This window comes from Eutrigla gurnardus (assembly GCF_963514095.1).
Source record: "Eutrigla gurnardus genome assembly, chromosome: 2".
NCBI lineage: Eukaryota > Metazoa > Chordata > Actinopteri > Perciformes > Triglidae > Eutrigla > Eutrigla gurnardus.
Window position 1 is genome coordinate 31,149,478 of NC_139916.1, and position 21,575 is coordinate 31,171,052.

Here is a 21,575-nt window from a genome sequence, read left to right on the forward strand (position 1 = left end):
AGGACCACAGAGACAGTTGATATTTTTAAAGGAAGGTTAAAGACACCTTTTTAATCAGGCTTTTAACTAGTATTTTAAATTCTTCTTAACGTTCTTATGTGATTTTATCTTATTTTATATTTTTGCTTCTATCTTGTTTTTAGATGATATTGATCTTAAATAATTTTTGTTGTTTTACTTATCATTGGTATTGTTTTATGTTATTATCTTTATTATCTTTTATTAAGCTGGTCACTTATTTTTTCATGTGTTTTAGTTTTTAGCTTTAACTCCAGAGTTTCCTCAGGGGGGTCTTCCACACTGGGAGCTGTGTCTGGGCTGCTGCTGGGGGTGCTGTCCCTGGGTCCCTTCGGCTCGGCTGACTGTTGTCTGTCGGTGTCGGGGGGCCTGGGCACTGGTGCCCCTGTGGCACAGCCTGCGACTCCTCCCAGTGTGGATGGCCCCAAAGATAGCGTTTCCTCAATCATCAGTGTCATGCCATGTCTCCCTATTGTCAGAAGTGAGAGTGTGCAGGTGTGTGTTTGTGTGTGTGTGCGTGTGCAGTATGGAGGGTGGGAGGGAGGGGCTTTATTTGTAATTGTTTTTTCTTTTTTTCTTTTTGATGTGTGTAAAGCACTTTGTGTTACATGTTTTTGTATGAAAAGTGCTCTATAAATAAAGTAAAGTTGAAGTTGAAGTAGATCTGGATCGCTTTTGTAAGAGACGCATGATGCATAGCGATCATGAAGAAGCCACTCCACGTATTGGTTGCCAGTATTTGTAGTTTCGGAAAAAATCTGCATTGTCTGTGTCTCTGCAGGGGCGTGCACTTCATTTCCATACTGATCACCGTTGGCCATTCACGTGCTGTTGTTATTTTTTCAGCAAATCAGCTGCACGCTAGAAGCGAAACACATGGCTACTTATTCAGCGCCCGTGTCCCTGGCAGTGGAGGAGTAGGAGTGGAAGATATCAGACGCTATATCTACGGTTACATTTCAACGGGATAAAGACAGCGAAATGGAGGAAATCCGTAACTTTGACTGCAAATGCTACAGAAGAAGAAAGAAGAACTCTCCTTGGAAGACATTCATGTAGCGACAAACTTTCTCAAGAGCTTATGTACAGCATACGGATGGATCCTTTAGCTGCCGAAAGAGAGCAAACGGACACGTAGTTACGTCGGAGATGACTGCATCCAACAAAAAGCCGCAGACGAAAAGAAAGTCCGACCGGACCTCTTATTTCATCGCAGCCAACGAAGTCTGCAGGAATACTTTTTCAGTTTCTTATCGGGTGAGTTTCCGTTAACATCCAAGTTATCTACTTTGCTTAGCTAGCTAAGCAAGCTCAGTACTGTCGTTTTAGAAGTATATGCACATCGAAACTAAGCTGTAATGGGAGGTTTTTGGCTCGTAATGTGGGCATCTGATTTAACAGTGTCACAAACCTGGCTCTAGGCCATGACAAATCAAGCCGAAAAGTGGAACAAAAACAAAATTCCATGTTTTATTATGACTTAAGAATAGTCACAAAAGAATGGGATGTGTTTCAATCTGTATTATCATTAGTGTGAGTGTGGGTGCATGAATATTGTGATGTGATGTGTGGTGTGCAGTAACTAAACAAAAGGTAACAAAACCCAAAAGGTGCAATTGTGGTCAGCGTCTGAGTGAGAGGGGAAACTGGCAAGAAGCTGGGACTTTTATCCTGTAGGAGCACTGAGTCCAGGTGCTCCCAATCCCAGCAATTAGGTCCTTGTCACCAATGCAACCAGCTCCTACCTCAGAGACAACATTGGCCGCGTTTCCCAGATTCGTTAAGAAGCTCTAAGTGCTAAGATCGTCTTTGGAGCGCTCTTAAAGGAGAAATCCGGTCATTTTTGACCCCATTTTCATTGTCCCCAGGGTCATCCCGACTTATTCAAAGCAAAAAACCCGACAAAAATTGACGTTGCCTAGCCCGAGATCTGAACCTGCCTGGCAGCCTTCCAGACTAGCTCCAATGCTAACCCATTGGGGCAACTTTTATCTGCTTTCCTGGGCCTCAGAAAACAATTCCAAGACCTATGCAACACAGGTTGGGTCCGTACGACACACCACGGCGCTCGTTTAGCTCAAATAGTGTGGCAAAACGACATAAATATGTGTGTTTTAGCATGAAGTTACTCACCTCAAATCACTCCGTAGACATTAGCAGTAGATAGCCGAGCGCCTGTCGTCCCTCCCAGTCACCGCAGAAACGAAAACGTTTTCCACGTGGTTTTGATTTTGTATCCATAAAGAAACGACCGAGCTGTGCAGTCGTCATGTCCGTAATAAATCCATGAAGCTGTTATGTCCATATGTATGACTATGTTACAACATAGCAACGATAGCTTACAGCTAGTAACGTGCCAGGTGCTTGTCCATCCCAGTCACCGCAGAAACGAAAACGTTTTAGCATTGGAGCGAGTCTGGACGGCTGCCAGGCAGGTTCAGATCTCGGGCTAGGCAACATCAATTTGTCGGGTTTTTTGCTTCGAATAAGTCGGGATGACCCTGGGGACAATGAAAATGGGGTCAAAAATGACCGGATTTCTCCTTTAAGTAACAAAGCCCTTCTCATCCATGATCACATCTTGGATAAATCACTGGATTTTTTATGTCTCACTGAGACATGGCAAAATCAACAAGAGTTTATAATTCTCAACCAAGCCACCCCACCAGGTTATGGCTATATCCAGAAGCCAGCCTTGGCCATGGTGGCGGGCTTGCTGTTATCCATCGGTCTGACATTCTGGTAAAAGACATCCCAGTGAATACCACCTCCTTTGAGTGTGTTCACTTCATGTTGAGTGGGTCCACACAGCTACAGGTTGTCCTAATCTACCGCCCCCCCAAAGCCTCTGCCTGCTTCATATCTGAGCTCACTGAACTGCTTGCCACTGTTTGCCCAAAATCCCTGTGTACTATCCTTCTGGGTGATTTTAACATTCATGTGGATTCCAGTAGCTGCTCTCTTGCTACTGATTTGCTCACACTGCTGGACTTTTTTAATTTCACACAACATGTACAAGGCCCCACACATGACAAAGGGCACACACTGGACCTGGTGTGCTGTGCTGGCATAACCCCCTCCCACCTGCAGTGCACTGACCTGGCTGTCTCTGACCACCTTGCCATTCTTTTCTTGGTCCCTGTGCCTCTCCCTAAGAAGTGCACCAAGTGGCCCATTACACTCAGGAACATCAAACGGGTGTGTACTTCAACGCTATCTGACACCATAGCGACCCACCTCGCCACCTCCTACCTCCATGAAACAGTTGATGGCATGGTGGAACACTACAACCGTGCCCTCTCTCTCAGCCTGGACTTTGTAGCACCTCTCACCACGCGTTACGTGTCCTTCTCTCGGCCTGCCCCCTGGTTCACCCCTGAGCTCAGCAAGATGAAAACCTCAGGACGTAGGGTCGAGAGACGATATAGAAGATCCGGCCTCACTGTCCATCATGAAGCATTCAAAGAACACGTAACAAGCTACAATGATGCCCTTGCTCAGGCGATAACAAAGTACTACTCCACGCTCATCAATAACCAATAAAAACAAACCCCAAATTGCTCTTCTCCACCATCAACTGTCTTCTCAACCCTCCTGCTGCTGCTAAACCCTCAGATGCTGCTGACCTCTGCTCAAGGTTCCTGGATTTCTTCCAACAAAAAGTGGACAACATCCACCAGCAACTCCAGTCTCCTGGGCCCTCCCTGTGCCATTCACTGCCCCAACATGATCCCCACCACGCTGCTGCCCGCTCTCACCAGTGCTGCCTATCCACCTTCTCTCCACTGGATGCTGACCAAGTCAAAAAACTGGTCACCTCAGTCAAGTCTTTAACCAGCAAACTGGACCCAATGCCCACCACCCTGGTAAAGGACTGTCTTCCCATCCTCTGCCACCCAATGGTTAACATCATAAACGCATCTCTGGCCTCTGGTGTGGTACCATCCAGGTTAAAAATGGCAGCAGTCATTCCCACTCTCAAAAAGCCAGGTTCAGTACTTGGTCCACTGTTATTCACCATCTACATGCTACCTCTAGGCCATATCATCCGTAAACATGGCCTCAACTTCCACTGCTATGCCGATGATACTCAACTCTACTTCAGCACAAACCCCTCCTCCCAGCTCCCACCCACACAACTTGTCAACTGCCTGCAGGAACTCAAATCATAGATGACCACAAACCTACTCAAACTTAACAGTAATCAGACAGAGGTCATGGTGGTGGCCCCTGCACCACTGCACAAAAAGGTTGGAGACCTGGCCCTGGTTGTGGATGGCTGCTGCATTTCCCCCTCTCCTGAGGTGCGCAACCTGGGCGTCGTCCTGGACTCCACACACTCCTTCCGGTCTCACATCAACAACACCACCAAGTCTGCCTTCTATCACCTCAGAAACATCTCACGACTCCAGCCCTCACTCACGCACTCAGTCACAGAAACACTCATCCACGCCTTCATTGTGTGCTTGTCATTGAATGTGTGATGTGGATTCAATCAGCAAACTTATAACTAGCAGCAAGATTATTAGTCCAAACAACTGTTCCAGTGTCTTGGTTGCCCTTTCAGTTCAGAAGATGGTTAATTTCTCTCTTGCATTATCATTCCAACTAATAAAAGTACATTCAGAAATCTCCTGGTTCAATAAGAAAATGCAAATTGTTTAAAGAGCTCCTGTATTCCACCTCTCTGTGCTGGTAGCCATTACTGCTCAAGACCAACGTTTGATGGATTTACCTCCCCAAGACTCTGAAGTATTGCCCTTTAAAATCACTCATCCAGTATATTGTTTATTATTAATAATACTACATTTTATTTATAGGTGCCTTTCTGAGCACTCAAGGACACCGTAGAGTGAATGTTGTTCAGCAGCAGACTTGTCAGTTAATGTACTGTAAAAGTGGCATCTGAAAAGTGTTTGTCTATTTTTCCACAATGTTACAGTCAATCGGTTATGGCTGCCATGATTGTTTCAGTTCAAAATAGTCAAAAAAGACGAGATAATTTACTGTTACTTTCAACTGGTTATCAAAGTGTCTCAATATAACACACTGATGCCTCTATATGACCAACATCATCAGCAAGATGATTAGCAATTTCTATATAATTATCCTTAATGCTTGTCATCTGTGCCACCAGATTTCACATGAAATCGTGCAAGTTTACCAGAAACTCACAAAGTTTACCAGAAACTCGACTTTGCGCTACATGTCTTCACTCCCAACTCGTCAAATACAGGCTGATGGTCTGCCCTTCTGTGTCTGATACTGAACACCGTGTCATTATTAGATCACCATGTAAAGCTGCCTCTGCGTTTCTTCCCAGTGACAGTCTCAGGGCTTCCTCGGCCTGCACAGCGCCTGCCTCCAAGCCTTGTTCTGATGGTGCACCAAGCCTTCCGTGGTGGGCGGGTTTGGAACATTTATCATGGTTTTGGAATGGGTGTGTTTGTGTTCGTGGCACCGGACGGACCCAGTGAGGCATGGACTATATCCTGCTCTGCAGTAGCTTTAGCTTGTAGAGGGCGAAATCTATATGCCTACAGTCACATCAAATCAGTAACAAAATCGGCCTGCTATCACCTCAAAAATCTAGCAAGACTTAGAGGGCTCATGTCAGCTCAAGACTTAGAAAAACTTGTACATGCCTTTGAAAAACTTGAGACCTACCTGGTCTCCTTGCAGGTCTTCTGAAAAAAAAAAACTGTCAGGCAGCTACAGCTTGTTCAGAACGCTGCTGCTAGAGTTCTAACAAAGACCAAAAAATGTGAGCACATTACACCAATTCTTAAATACTTACATTGGCTCCCTGTATGTCAGAGGATTGATTTCAAAATCCTCCTGCTCACATATAAATCACTACATGGTCTAGGGCCGAAGTATATCACTGATATGCTCCCACTACATAAGCCTTCTAGACCACTAAGATCTGCTAAGACCAATCTGTTAGTGATTCCCAGAGTAAACTCAAATCACGGGAGAGCATCATTTAGTCACTATGCAACAAATAGCTGGAATAAACTTCCTGAAGATGTAAGACTTGCCCAAACTCTGACCACTTTTAAAACTAGACTGAAAACTTTTGTGTTCACCTGAGCATTGTATTAGCCTTGTATTGCAAATATGTTTTAATTCTCTTTGTCTTTTTGAATGCATTTTAATTTTGCCTTAATTTTCTTTTAATTCTTCTATTTTTTCCACTTTATTGTATGACATGTTATGATGTGAAGCACTTTGAGTCTGTCTTGTGTATGAAAGTTGCTATACAAATAAAGTTGCCTTGCCTATATAGAATGTTAGTTATGTACGGTAATTGGTAATTCCAGATTCTCTGAGCAGAGGTGGCCCTCTAAGATTTGGGCCTCACTGGCTCCTTGGCTGAAGAAAAAGCTTGTTTGGGAGCCAAGGAGACTGAGGTGAGGCCCACACAGCAGGCGGCAGTGTCAGTGCTGCGCATGTATGCCTGGGACAAACTTAGATGTGCCTTTACTCATAGAACCTGGAGTTATGGTACGTGAGGTTTTTTTTCAACACAGAGGACAAGATTAACATTTGGGGAACAAATACATAACTGAGATTGACACTGTGACATTGATTTTATCAAAGTTTTTCAGTTTACAGTTGTCAAATACAGGGCGACAACAAACTATCATGTTAATTATTGATTATCTATTGATAAATGATTGATTGCTCTAAACTTTCACCATTGTGTTGCTTTAGCCTGCATATTGTTATGTCTGAAATGACTTAAATAATTAATAAATCACTGCAGGAGTTGTCATGTCAAATGTGGTCTTGACACCTACAACAGCGGTACGGATCACACAAGAGCCTTCTGTCAGTCTGGAGACAGGTTTGGATCACTTTACACCCCTGGTCTGATTTGCTGCTTTGGCTGCTGTGATCCATGCTGTGATCGCTAGATGGTGTCTAGTTAAACTATGAATTAAATGCTAGATTCATATTTGAACTGCAAATGTGTCTATCAATGGAGCAAACAGTTAATGGTCTTGTTCTAACAATGTTAGTTTAAGAAGGGTATGCAGGAATCACAAGCTGTGTATTTGCTTTTTAATTCAGAAAAGAAATACATCAAAACCATGTAGTAGAGAAGAAATAGTTCCATATTAATATCAGCTGTAATCCTCCAGTCCAGTCTAGTCCACCATGGATCGAGACGTGTTTCAACACCATCCTGGACAGAAATGTAAACACAGATTTAGTTCAGATTTTATTGCTAAAAGAAATGTCTAAAATAGCTATCAGTTGTGAATTCAAGAAATGTGCAACACGTAAAAATAACACAAACTGCAACGTCTTGTAATGAAGCATATACAAATGCAATATATGACATTTATAAATAAAAATGTTTCAATGAAATTGGTTAATAAACAACTGAACTATGATTAAAACCACCTAGACCAGAAGTCCCTTTACTTGGTGTCAAAATAAAACAGTATGACTAAATGCTGAGGTCAGTTTACTAGCATGCTCACAGTGGTGATGCAGTTATAGGGCCCTAGTTTCGTAGACTAGGCGTAGTCAGCGCGCAGCCCACCTGCGCCACGCCGACGGGGTGTGTCCGCCTGGACTTTGCAAGTTTCGTGCACCGCGCAGGCTCGCGCAGGCACACCTCCCGTCACTCCCACCCGCGCAAGTGGGAAAGAGGGAGGAGAAGAAGGCGTGAGTGGGAGACGAGGAGGAGACGAGGCGTGGACTGGGATTAATACAGCCGATTCAAATCTTCACCAATCAAATGAGTTCCTCTCCTCACCTTTAATGCCTTAGGGGAGGTTCAATGCAAGTTCCGTCACTTGACAACCCAATGACAGAAGCAGCGCCGCCGCTCCCACCACGCGCATCACGCACTGTGCGTGCGTATCATAATAATAACAATGCCGATATTATAAAACACAGGAGAGAGAGAGGGAGATGTTTTGGTCCGAGAGGCTGAGTTTCCGTTACGCGTGCCATCCGCCTTTGATCTGACGTCAGATGTGACGGGACAATCTATATAGATATAACTTCACGTGTTGATTCAATTAGTTGCATTTAATAGTGTTTGTTGTGATTATTTATTGCATTTAAATGTGCCTGGAACTGTGGAAACCTGCCTGTGAGGTCTCGGTGACGTGTGCGCACTGCGCGCCGTCAGTCAAACTTCCACTCCGCCAGCTGTGATTCGCCTTGAATGGACTTTATTTGCGCCTTGCGCCGAGAGAGTAGACTAGGTTGGAGCTGGCGAGCTTTCAGCGCAGTCTCGGCCAGGCTTTTTGCCACGAAACTTCCACTACGCCAAGCTGAATCTGTGACGCCTCCCACTGCTGCGCCGCCACACCCATCTTGGCACAGGCGATCCACCAAACTGCCAAACTGACCGTGCGCAAGGCTGCGTGGGTCGAAACTTGCATTACACCGGCTCCGCCACCCTGCGCAGCCCTGCGCTGCGCCACGAAACTAGGGCCCATTATGTTCACCATCTTCAGCAGTGGCAGGCTCAGGCTGTCAAGGCGAAATAACACAAATCTTTGTAGGATGTCAGCTGCCTATATGACATCGCATCTAGAGGATACTTTTCTGAGAACTGACTTCCTAAATAAATTAGAAAAAAACATCACATGATGTATGAATAAATATTCTGATTACCATCGCCCATCACTTCCTGCCAATATGAAACAAAATGTTCAATACAAATATTCATCTATCCTATTTTATTTATACAATCATCTAAACTGAACCAGTCAATCCACGATTATATGATTACTATTTCTCTTTGTACTGCTCACTTATTAATTAAATATTTACTGTTATTAATTATAAATAATTATTTATATTTGTTTTGCGCAATCATCATTGCTACTGTAATACTGTAAATGTCCCCACTATGAGATAAATATAGAATTATCTTATGAGAGACATAACAACTTAATGTTTCATGCACAAACTCTTGTCACAGTGTAGGAAAACTCATTCCTATCAGCAGATTATTAGTCAATAACACGGATGAATTATATAATGTTGTGATGGTTTAATTTCTAGCCCACAAGAAAGAGAGAGGGGTCTTTTATTGATATGATACACTGGTTATTAAAATGAGCCAAAATGCTGAACTTTTGTCTCATCTGCAAAAGTTGTCATCTCATCTTTTCTCATCTACAGCCAGGTGACTGTCTGTTGTAGTTATGGATATTCCATATTACCATTTAGGGCATTTCGAGCTGTTTCCTCAGATCTGAAGCTTCTGCAGCCATCTCCTCTTCCGATCTCCACTTGGAGGGAAGATCCTCATCTTCTCCATCGTGCTTCTGCAACTGCAAAAGCCAACAGCATAACAATGTCAGAACAAAGTGGAGTCTATTTGTTTAGTTTGGCATCAATATTATGAGCCTGGCCTTGAAACGCGCACACACACACACAGTATACTTAGTTTTAAGAATATGGATTCATACGGGTCATATGTTTTTTGTATGTATATATATATATATATATATATATATATGCTTTGATGTGAAATGTACTTTATTTTCCTGATTATTTTTGTCCTTTTGAAATGGATCAGTGTTGGATGTTGTCCAGGCCAGTGGGGGGCAGTAGCGGAGCACATGTCAGCCTTTACCTAGCTTCTCTGTCATCATTTCTCCTGTTAAACACATTAGTTTGGTGTGATGGTTAAAATGTTATGCTATATTTATAGTTCAATGTTAAGAAATTTGAGCAGAATTTGTGTGCTTATGAAAATGGCATCTGTAAGTAGCCCACAGTGGTGCCATCATCTGCTAGCGTATAAATAGCGGTGAACTGGTACAGCACGTATTGTTCCTACTTCACACATTAAAGAAACTGACAGAAACTCTTGTTAGATGTCATAGTTATTCTTTCTTTTTTTTCATACTGTGTGTTATGATATATGAGCTCTTCGGTATACTTTCCAAGTGAAACTGGTTACAAGAAGTGGATTAAACAAATGTAGGGCTCCTGCTGGTTAAAGGAAGTTAAATACCTGTGGAAAATATACCTAAATTGAAGTTAGACAGATATTCTACTGTAATAATTTTTAAGTGTACATGCAAATAGGAATTCAACTTTATATTCTTGATATGTTTACTCTGTGTGTTATTTTTACACTGCAAGATCTCATTTTTCATCTATAATGGATCAAATGTATAGAAATTGATAATACAGTGAGATTTTGATATTAATTTTCTCCTGTAAAACTTCATAGTTTGACGACATGAAAATAGAGAGGCGGTAATAAAAAGAGGGTTTTGCGTCTTGTGGTGTCCTGGTGGCCCCTCTACTAGCAGCTGAGCTAATGTCCAAACATTTGCTGTGGCGTTTGTGTGTGTGTGTGTGTGTGTGTACTCTGGAGCTGTGTTAAACCTCTTTAGTACAGTTCCTCTTCTCTGCCAGTGTGGACACAGCAAACCTGCTCGCTCGGACACTGATGAACATGTCTGTGAATACTAATGTCCTCCACGTTTTCATCTACTGCCAGCTAAAGCAAAGGTACCACAGTGTAACTCAGCTCTGAGTGTATGACAGGCTGTTGAAGCTTGTTGTCATTTTTCAATAAAAAATTTGATATCAAATTGACAGTTAGAGTTACCCAGATAGACCAATGGACAGGTAACGAATTTCAAGACTTCCTTTTCCACGTTGGCACCAATGTGCCAAATACTTCAGCTTTGTCCTTTGAGCTTCTCTGGCATCACTTCATAACGTGTCAGCGACGACATGTAAATATATGCTCGTTACATGCAAAGTGTAAAAAAAAACAGGAAGTTACGTTTTTGAAACAAAAACACTTTGTAATGCTTAGGATAAAAGCGTGGTTGATGTTAACTTGATGAAGGATTCACGTAACTAAAGACCAGCCCAAAAGAGGCGGCTTAAATAGATAGAGCAAACAGGTGAAATACATCATCTGAATTAAAGGAGAAATCCGGTCATTTTTTACCCCATTTTCGTTGTCCCCAGGGTCATCCCGACTTATTAGAGGCAAAAAACCTGACAAAAATTGACGTTGCCTAGCCCGAGATGTGTACCTGCCTGGCAGCCTTCCAGACTCGCTCCAACGCTAACCCATTTTAACCCAATCTTTTCGTTTCTGCGGTGACTGGGACGGACGAGCGCCCGGCACGTTACTAGCTGAAGCTATCGTTGCTATGTTGTAACATAGTCATACATATGGACATAACAGCTTCATGGATTTATTACGGACATGATGACTGCACTGCTCGATCGTTTCTTTATGGATACAAAATCAAAACTACGAGGAAAACGTTTTTGTTTCTGCGGTGACTGAACCATGAACAGTTTGTATGTCAGCAGATCCATCTCAAGATTCAAGACTTTATTGCCATACAACTCTGTACAAGTTGTTAGGGATTTGTTTCAGTGTGCTCATGACAGTACATAACAAAGACCCACACAAAAGACACATAAAACATAGAACATAATTCCATCCATGCAGTATCCTTCCAAGGATCCCACTTAGATACAACATATAGGCAGATAAAAGAAAAAGGGACATCCTCACACATAAGACATATGGCCCCTTTACGCCTGGTTGACAGGCCAGGCAAAGTTGCTGTATGTTTGATTAAAGTGACAGGTGCTTATAGGTGCAAGTGATGTGCAAATTGGCATGGAGCAAGGCATGTGCAAATCTGCATAAGATCCAATAAATAAGTACATAGTTAGGAAAACTCACAGTACATAAAAACAGAGTAGAAATTTGTGCATATTATACTATACAGGGCCACTGGGGGAGTCTGCATTCCTGATATACTGGTGTAGGGATGTAAAGTTGTTCAGAGATTTAATGGTTCTGCAGTATGTGCTGTTGAGTAAGCGGGAGGTTTTAGTTTTGATGGCCCTCAACCTTCTACCTGATGGGAGTGGATTAAAGAGGGAGTTAGCAGGGTGTGATTTATCCTGAAGAGTTTTCAGGCCTCTACTGTGGATACAGACCTCATAGATGTCTGAGATGGGAGGGAGACTGCAGCCAACTATCTTGGAGGCCGTATGAACAATCCTGTCTAGTCGCATCCATCCCCTGGACAGTAGAGTTGCCACGTAAGGACGCTCTCAACGGTGGCTTGGTAGAACTGCTGCATCCCATTGCAGGCCACCCACAATTTCTTCACTTGGCAGAGGAAAAAAAGCCTCTGGTGGGCTTTTTTAATAATAGCAGCATCTCCATTACAACTGTGCAATCTCTATCCACTGGCGATGACTGTGTTCTAGTTTCAATATTTATTTATTTATTTATTTTTTACATATGTGATTGCATTGCTGAATTTGCATTTCACATTAACAAATGGTAAAAACCACTATTTATATATTCTGGTTATTTTATTATTTTTAATTAATTATTCAGACCAAATCCAGACTTAATGCACCTTTTGTATTTCCATTTTCTGAGTACTTCTGTAAATGGGACCTTAAGCAGACTTACTACCAAACACAGGAGAAAGTCTGAAGCACTGGATTCTAGACACATATGGAGCAACAGCTCTTTCTGTACACACTCAAAGCGGAGGAGGAAATATCAGGCAGGATAGAGAAAAAAATTGCTCTTGATTAACCTCTGGCAACCCCATTTTCTCCTGCTGGGACTGGGTGTTGGACGGCACACGGGCCGCAACCCTGTACGTCAGAGAGGACATGCTTTCATTAAATAGTGACCCAAAAGGGTGACCGAGAGGTCATCCTGACCTTGACACCATCCACATACATGGAACAGATAACAAGCCCTCCAAAAGGTACTGTAGCCAACAGTCAGTATACCCATAGGCACAAATGGCGAGAGCCTGTTGGAGAAAGGAATCCTAAATGAGACCAGACTAGGTTAAGACCCCTACCTGTCCATCAAAGTAGACCCAAGTAATTTGATTGTCCTGGACTGCTATATGTTAGTGTATTAGTCACTGGAATATCAACATGCTGTGCATCTGTTGCTGTGACACTTTGTGAAATGAACCTACACTATATTGCCAAATGTATTTGCTCACCTGCCTTGACTCCCATATGAATTTAAGTGACGTCCAATTCTTAATCCATAGGGTTTAATATGGCATCGGTCCACCCTTTGCAGCTATAACAGCTTCAACTCTTCTGGAAGGCTTTCCACAAGGTTTAGTAGTGTGTTTATGGGACTTTTTGACCATTCTTCCAGAAGTGTATTTGTGAGGTCACACACTGATGTTGGAGGGAAGGCCTGGCTCTCAGTCTCCACTCTAATTCATCCCAAAGGTGTTCTATCAGGTTGAGGTCAGGACTCTGTGCAGGCCAGTCAAGTTCATCCACACCAAACTCTCTCATCCATGTCTTTATGGACCTTGCTTTGTGCACTGGTGCACAGTCATGTTGGAACAGGAAGGGTCATCCCCAAACTGTTCCACAAAGTTGGGAGCATGGAATTGTCCAACATCTCTTGGTATGCTGAAGCATTCAGAGTTCCTTTCACTGGAACTAAGGAGCCAAGCCCAGCTCCTGAAAAACAACCACACCATAATCCCCCTCCACCAAACTTTACACGTGGCACAATGCAGTCAGACAAGTACTGTTGTCCTGGCAACCGCCAAACTCAGACTCGTCCATCAGATTGCCAGATGGAGAAGCATGATTGGTCCCTCCAGAGAACGCGTCTCCACTGCTCTAGAGTCCAGTGGCGCCATGCTTTACACCACTGCATCCAATGCTTTGCATTGCACTTGCTGATGTATGGCTTGGATGCAGCTGATCGCCATGGAAACCCATTCCATGAAGCTCTCTACACTGTTCTTGAGCTAATCTGAAGGCCACATGAAGTTTGGAGGTCTGTAGCGATTGACTCTGCAGAAAGTTGGTGACCTCTGTGCACTATGTGCCTCAGCATCCGCTGACCCCGCTCCGTCATTTTACGTGGTCGACCACTTCTTGGCTGAGTTGCTGTCGTTCCCAATCGCTTCCACTTTGTTATAATCTCACTGACAGTTGACTGAATATTTAGGAGTGAGGAAATTTCATGACTGGACTAGGATTGCACAGGTGGCATCCTATCACAGTACCACGCTGGAATTCACTGAGCTCCTGAGAGCGACCCATTCTTTCACTAATGTTTGTAGAAACAGTCTGCATGCCTAGGTGCTTGCTTTTATACACCTGTGGCAATGGAAGTGATTGGAACACCTGATTCCAATTATTTGGATGGGTGAGTTGATACTTTTGGCAATATAGTGTATCAAAGCTGTTGATTCGCCGGGGGGCGCGGCTCTGCTGCTGACCCAGTGTCTCACCTGTCTGTCTCGTCTCCTGTCATTTTTATGTATTTTTTGTTGTTTTAAGTGATCGAGCCCGCATTCTCTTTGTGGCAAAATGAAGTTCAGCGTCGGCATGTTACTTTGGCTGGCTGTGTGCCTTCTCAGTAGTTTAATTGCAGAAGTATGGAGTTTATATGGAAAAGCCGGCATCCTCACCTACACGCGGGACCAGCTGTTGTCACTCAGGCACTTAATCAAACCACGGGACTCTGGTCTGGAGCTGCTGGTCAAGTATCCGCAACTCAAAAACACCGGAACGCGAAAAGGGACTAAAATAAAGAAAAGAGGATCGAGAGTTTGGGTTTGGGAATGCAGCCCATCCATCTCAGCTCATCTGTCTGTCGGCTTGAACTCATCGCTGATTGGATGTCGCGGCGCGATGCCGCCTGAAAAGTTTGATATTTTCAACTTTATTCGCGTCGCTTCAGACGCGCCATTTGCGCCATTCGCGCCGCGTCTCATCGCGCCAGACGCTCCATTCGCGCCGCCTCCGACTGAATCGCGTGTCATCGCGCCATTTACATTGATTTTCAATGTAGAGTCGCCGCTCAATTCGCGTCTATTGCGTCCGGTGTCAACGCCCCTTAAGGAAATTGAGATCTGGACTGAGGACTGTATGGAGAAGATGAAATGCGAGCTGGAGACTACCGACTGGCTATTTCTTAACTCATGTGACACCCCTCATGAACTAATTGACACTTTTACATCCTATCTGTTGTTTAATGAAAGTAAAATCACTGTTCAACAAACTAAAACTGTTAGAATATTTCCAATAACAATTTATGGATGTCTAGTGATCTTAAGGAATGTATCCGTGAGAAAAAACGTGCTTTTAAAAATGGTAATATTGAGTTATTTAAGGAAAAAAGATGTGAACTAAGATCTAAACTGAGTAAAGCAAAAATAGAATATAAGGATAAAGTTGAATGTCATTATTTCTCAGGAAATGCCAAGAAAGCATGGGAAGGTTTAAATGTGATGATGGGCAGGGAAACTAAGCAAAAGCGTCCCCCCCTGTCACACCCCTCTCCATCTTTTGCAAATTATCTAAATGTCTTTTTCAATCGTTTTGACAAGAATGATGTTAGTGCTGAACGTGATAGTGTGTGTAGGTCCATTTCGGGATATGTCCCTATTACACTGAATGAACATGAGATTGTAGCCAGCCTGTCTAGTATTAAACCCAACTCGGCCCCGGGGCCAGATGGCCTGAGAGGGGGAGTTTTAAAAGAAAATGTTCATGAACTTAAAGGTATTGTGCTGGAGTTATTCCAGTACTTGCTCAATTCTTTAACTATGCCCAAATTATGGAAAATGTCTTATATTGTGCCTATCCCTAAAAAACCTGGAGCTACTGAATTAAAAGACTTCAGGCCCATTGCTCTTACTTCTATCTTAGGAAATGTTTTGAGAAAGCAGACAAATTAGCTGATTAGATGATCTAACAGCTTAGATCATCTCCAGTTTGCTTACAAATGTCAGAGGGGAACTGATGACGCAACTGTCAGTATGTTCCTGTCAAAGCACCTTCAAGCCCCCTCCCACTTTGCTAGGGCCCTATTTATCGATTTTACCTCTGCCTTTAACAGCATGCAGATTCACATCCTGCTGCAGAGACTTATCGATATAGGAGTAAACGGTGGTATTATCCACCTTGTTAGGGACTTCCTCTCTGACCGTCCTCAACAGGTCCTGGTTAATTATACTCGGTCCGACATCATTGTGCTTAATACTGGCGCCCCGCAGGGGACTATTTTATCCCCATTACTTTTTTCCATATACACAAACGAATTCCAATTAGATCTGGAAAAGTTTCGTTTGTTTAAGTATGCGGATGATATGGCCCTGGTTGCCTTATTAAAGAAGGGGGCCATAGTCGGAGAGGAAGTATATAGAGCACATGTGTCATCTCTCCAGAAGTGGTGCGACAAAAGTTCCTTAGAGATCAATGTAACAAAAACACAGGAACTTGTTTTTCATGAAAAGGACCCTGTGCAGCCCCTTATAATTAGGGGACAAATTGTAGAGGTAGTAGACAAGTTCAAATATCTAGGTACATATATTGATTGTAACCTAAATTTCAGTGAAAACACAGACTATATTTTTAAAACCTGTAACCAACGTCTACATCTATTGCGCAAGCTCAACTCCTTTAGAGTGAGTTAGCACATTATGGAAACAGTTTATAAGAACCTGATAGAGGGCATTCTAACTTTTAACATGGCAATGTGGTATGGTTATCTAAACATTAAAGGAAGAAGCAAGCTGCAGAGAATAGTACACCTCGCCTCAAAAATCATAGGGACAAGACAGAAACAATTAAGTTGTATGTATGACGAAGTGCTTAGGAAAAAAGCTGTCAAAATAGCAAACGATCCCTCTCATCCACTCAATAGGGAGTTTGAACTTCTTCCCTCTGATAGACGTTACAAAGTGCCAAGGGCAAATCGTAACATTTTTTTAAAATCCTTTATTCCTAATGCAATTGGGGCACTGAACACCATGCCCCGTTGATGTGTTGTAATTTAACTGCCACTGCTGTCCTGCTTTTTGCCCTGAAGATGTCTGTGTGTAAGTGTTGTTGTTGTTGTCCTGCTTGTTGTTTTTATGAGACCAAAAACAAATTTCCACACCGTGGACAATAAATGAAACTAACTAACTAACTAACTAACTAACATGAAAACCATTCATTTAAATTGTATTTATTTGTTTCAGCTTGATGACAATACAGTCTGATTCACACTCAAAGGATAGTCACAATATGATCTTATTGCGAGCATTGCATTCGTGTTTTACTCCAATAATTATTATTGCAGTAAAGTCTGACAACTCCATCTTTGTTTTGACCATCTTCCTGTCAAGCTCGCTGACTGACTGAGCACACCAGAACAAGCTCAGCACCATCTAGTGGACTGAAGAAGCAGTATTACCAAAAACATTTGATTTGTATTCGCAGTACAAGATAGTTTATACACTTTAAAGACTGATAATAATTGTCTGTTTATTGATACAATATTGCCACGCAAAATATCATGATTCTATGCTGCACTGCATTTATTGTCCCCACCCCTAATTCAGATACATTGATGACAGAAGGGCCTCAACTAATTATGAACCCAGTCAACATTCAATTTATCTAAAAACATGACAAACACATTTGCTGTACCTCCCAGAATGAATCAGCGATATTGTGCAAGGAATAATGGTCCGGCACAACGGTTGCATCACTGCTGCCGCCGATCCATTCTTTCCACACTTGTGAACAAGACCAACATACTTGAAATCCCGTCTATAAAAATCACAAACATGATTGGAGACAAGGGACAACCCTGATGGAGGCCAACACCTACTGGGAGCTTGTTTGTGTAACGAGTATAGGTTTGGACCCAATTGCAGCACAGAGTCAGGCAGGTTCAGTTGGTAATGACTTTTATTTGTCAAAGAGGGACAGGCAAAAGGAGAGTCAAAGCCAGGCAGGGAGTCGAGGAGCCGATGCAGGGATTCACCAAGCAGCTCAGGAGTGAGGCAGACGGAAACCAGGAAGGGCAGGACGAAGGCGGTGGTCGGGGACAGAAGGCTGAGGTGATCTCCAGACAGACGACAAGATGGGTTGGTCAGGGGCAGCTCAGGGTCGAATCCGTGTAGGCAGTCCGGTAAACACTGGAGAGTCTGGCATGTGAGCTGAGAACAATCTGGCAGAGAGTGAACAGTTAGCAGAGTTTATATACAGGGTTGATTGGTGATCAGAGGCAGCTGAGTGCAACAGGTGAGGAGAGGCAATATTCGTCCGAGGCATCCATGTCCAAATCCAACTCCCTAGCCTCAGAAGGAAGTTTAGCCTCTTCATCTAACGAGGGCTCCCCCTCCGTCTCGTCTTCACTGGGCGCCTCAGACCGAAGAGGGGACAGAGTCTCAGGGGCGGAGACCCCTCCAGGAGTGGCGGACTTGGACGGCTGGTCGGGATGATGCCGGTGAAACTCCCTGATGAGGGGGGCGTCCAGGACGTGCCGAGCAGGGACCTAGGACCTATACTCTGGACCATAACCCTCTCAATCGACCAGGTATTGAAGACCCCTCCCACGACGGCGGGAGCGCAGGAGGCGGTGCACCGTAAAGGCAGGGACTCTGTCGATGAGACGAGGAGGTGGAGGAGGGGGGACTGCGGGGACCAGGGAACTTTCCCGGAACGGCTTGATCTTGGACACGTGGAATGTAGGATGGACCCGCATGGAACGAGGCAACTTGAGCCTTACAGCCGCTGGGTTGATGACCTTCTGGATTTCAAAGGGACCAATGAACTTAGGTGCCAACTTCTTCGACTCCACCCTCAAGGGGAGGTCCCGGGTCGAGAGCCACACCTTCTGGCCCGCGAGGTAGGTGGGGGCCTGGGTGCGGTGACGGTTGGCAGTCGTGGCGTAGCGGTCCACCGAGCGTAGAAGAGTCGCCCTGGCTTCAGTCCACGTCCTGCGACAGCGACGAATGAAGGCCTGGACAGACGGGCAGGAAACCTCTTACTCCAGCGCCGGGAACAGAGGAGGCTGGAATCCGTAGGCACACTGGAAAGGGGAGAGCCCCGTGGCCGAGCTTGTCAGGGTGTTGTGGGCATGCTCCACCCACAACCGCTGCTGGGACCAGGAGGAGGGGTGTTTGGACACCATACACCGCAACGCTGTCTCCATCTCCTGATTCTTCCTTTCTGTTTGGCCGTTGGACTGGGGATGGAATCCGGACGACAGACTCGCGGTGGCCCCCACAAGCATACAGAACTCCCTCCAGAACACAGAGGCAAACTGGGGTCCCCTGTCAGAGACCACATCGGCGGGGAGCCCATGGAGTCTGAAGACGTGGAGAAGCACAAGCTCAGCAGTTTCCTTGGCTGACGGAAGCTTGGGCAGGGGCACGAAGTGGGCCATCTTGCTGAATCTATCAACCACTGTTAGGATGGCGGTGTGACCACTGGATGGGGGCAGGCCCGTAACGAAGTCCAGGGAGATGTGGGACCATGGTCGATGGGGCACAGGCAGAGGAAGCAGATAACCCACGGGAGCTTGGTGTGAGACCTTGTGCTGGTTGCAAACGGGACAGGCGTTGACAAATTCCCCAGTGTCTTCCTCCAGCGATGCCCACCAGAACCTCCGTAGCACCATCTCCTTGGTCCGCTGGATGCCTGGATGACAGGTGAGTCGAGACCTGTGGGCCCACTGAAGGACGTCGGACCGCAGGGCAGAAACAACAAACAGGCGATCAGGTGGACATGCGCTGGGTCCTGGCTGGTTCTCCAAGGCCGCCTTGACCTTCTCCTCTACTTCCCAGGTGAGGGAGGCAACCATGTGTGAGGGTGAGAGGATGGTCTTTGGGCCAGAGGCAGGCTCCTCCTTCTCCGAGAACTGTAGAGAGAGGGCATCGGGCTTCACATTGCGGGACCCCGGTCGGTAGGCGAGGGAGAAGTTGAAGCGGGTGAGGAAGAGAGACCAGCGGGCCTGACGAGAGTTGAGCCTCTTGGCTGACTGGAGGTATTCAAGGTTTTTGTGGTCAGTCCAAACCAAGAAAGGCTGCGTGGTTCCCTCCAGCCAGTGACGCCATTCCTCCAACGCCAACTTCACCGCCAACAGTTCTCGGTTGCCAATGTCGTAATTCATCTCAGCAGGGGTCAGGCGTAGGGAGAAGAAGGCGCATGGATGGAAATTCTGGTCTCCAACGACCGCTGGGACAGAACAGCTCCCACCCCCACATCGGAGGCGTCCGCCTCCACCACAAACTGTCTCTCTAAGTCTGGGACTTGAAGGATGGGGGCCGATGTAAACCGTGTCTTGAGTGTCTGAAAAGCTTTGTCGGACATTGCAGACCACTGGAACGGAACCTTGGAGGAGGTGAGTGCCGTGAGGGGTGCGGCCACCGTGCTGTAGCCACGGATGAATCGTCGATAAAAGTTGGTGAACCCCAGGAACCTTTGGAGCTGCTTGCGGGAGTTAGGGACAGGCCAAGTGGTGACAGCAGAGACCTTGGAGGGGTCCATCTTGATGTTCCCTTGGCCAATGATGTATCCTAGGAAGGAGACTGACGGGGAGTGAAACTCGCACTTCTCAGCTTTGACGAAGAGCGAGTTCTCCAGGAGCCGATGCAGAACTGCCTGGACGTGGTGTACGTGTTCCTCCTTGGTCTGTGAAAAGATGAGGATGTCATCTTGGTAGATGAACACGTGCTTGTTCAACATGTCTCTGAGCACGTCATTGACCAGAGCCTGGAAGACGGCCGGAGCATTGGTGAGGCCGAAGGGCATCACCAGGTATTCATAGTGTCCTTTGGGGGTGTTGAAGGCGGTCTTCTACTCGTCTCCCTCTCTGATGCGGACCAAGTGGTAGGCGTTGCGTAGATCCAACTTCGAAAAGATGGTGGCCCCCTCCAGGAGCTCGAACGCAGAGGATACGAGTGGGAGGGGGTAGCGATTCTTCACTGTGATGTTGTTGAGCCCCTTGTAATCTATGCAGGGACGCAGAGATTTGTCCTTCTTCTCCACGAAGAAGAACCCCGCCCCAGCAGGAGATGAGGAGGGACGGATGAGACCAGCAGCCAAGGAATCGTTTATGTATTGATCCATGGCGCCTCTCTCAGGGGCGGACAGGGAGTAAAGACGACCCCTAGGAGGAGCGGAACCAGGCAGGAGGTCTATGGCACAGTCATAGGGCCGATGAGGAGGAAGGGAGGTTGCCTTAGACTTGCTGAAAACCTCCCCAAAGTCATGGTACTCGGCCGGGACCCCCGTCAGATCTGGAGCCGAACTGGAGCAGGTGAGTGATTGAGGAACTGAGGCTTGCTTCAGGCACACCTGGTGGCAGGAAGGGCTCCAACCCATGATGACCCCCGTTTCCCAGTCGATGTTGGGGTTGTGTCGCCGAAGCCAGGGGTAACCCAGGATGAGGGGAAGACGGGGAGACCGCAGGATGTGGAATTGGATAGTCTCATGGTGATTGCCAGACAGGAGCATGCGCACTGGGACCGTCTGGTGAGTCTGAGTTCCCCAGAAGATGGCCGTCAAGGGCGTTGGCAGGAATATGTGCAGGCAGGGGAACACGACTGATGCCGAGCTGGCAGGCTAGTTCCATGTCCATCAGATTAACATCACAACCAGAGTCTATAAAGGTGGCGAGGGTGTGAGAACCATCCGACAATATTAGACGGGCATGACAAAGAGGGCGACGGGTAGAGGAAAGTTCAGAAGTTCGACTCACCAGTACTTCCTCTGCTACAGATGAG

The 21,575-nt window shown here is 45.4% G+C and overlaps 1 protein-coding gene across 3 annotated transcripts in view; it reads right to left on the reverse strand.

The window, feature by feature from the left end:
- Positions 1 to 7,097: 7,097 nt before the first annotated feature.
- Positions 7,098 to 21,575, reverse strand: part of fhit (fragile histidine triad diadenosine triphosphatase) — a 533,523-nt gene continuing 519,045 nt past the window's right edge. For 2 of the 3 annotated variants that reach the window (XM_084025971.1, XM_084025973.1), the window contains 2 exons: positions 9,216 to 9,326; positions 7,098 to 7,210 (listed from right to left, as the gene is read on the reverse strand). In XM_084025971.1, the coding sequence (XP_083882097.1) occupies positions 9,219 to 9,326 (108 nt within the window). In that variant the 3' untranslated portion in view covers positions 7,098 to 7,210; positions 9,216 to 9,218. Of the gene's footprint in view, positions 7,211 to 9,211; positions 9,327 to 21,575 lie in introns of those variants that run through there. The other variant, XM_084025972.1, reaches the window with a different exon arrangement.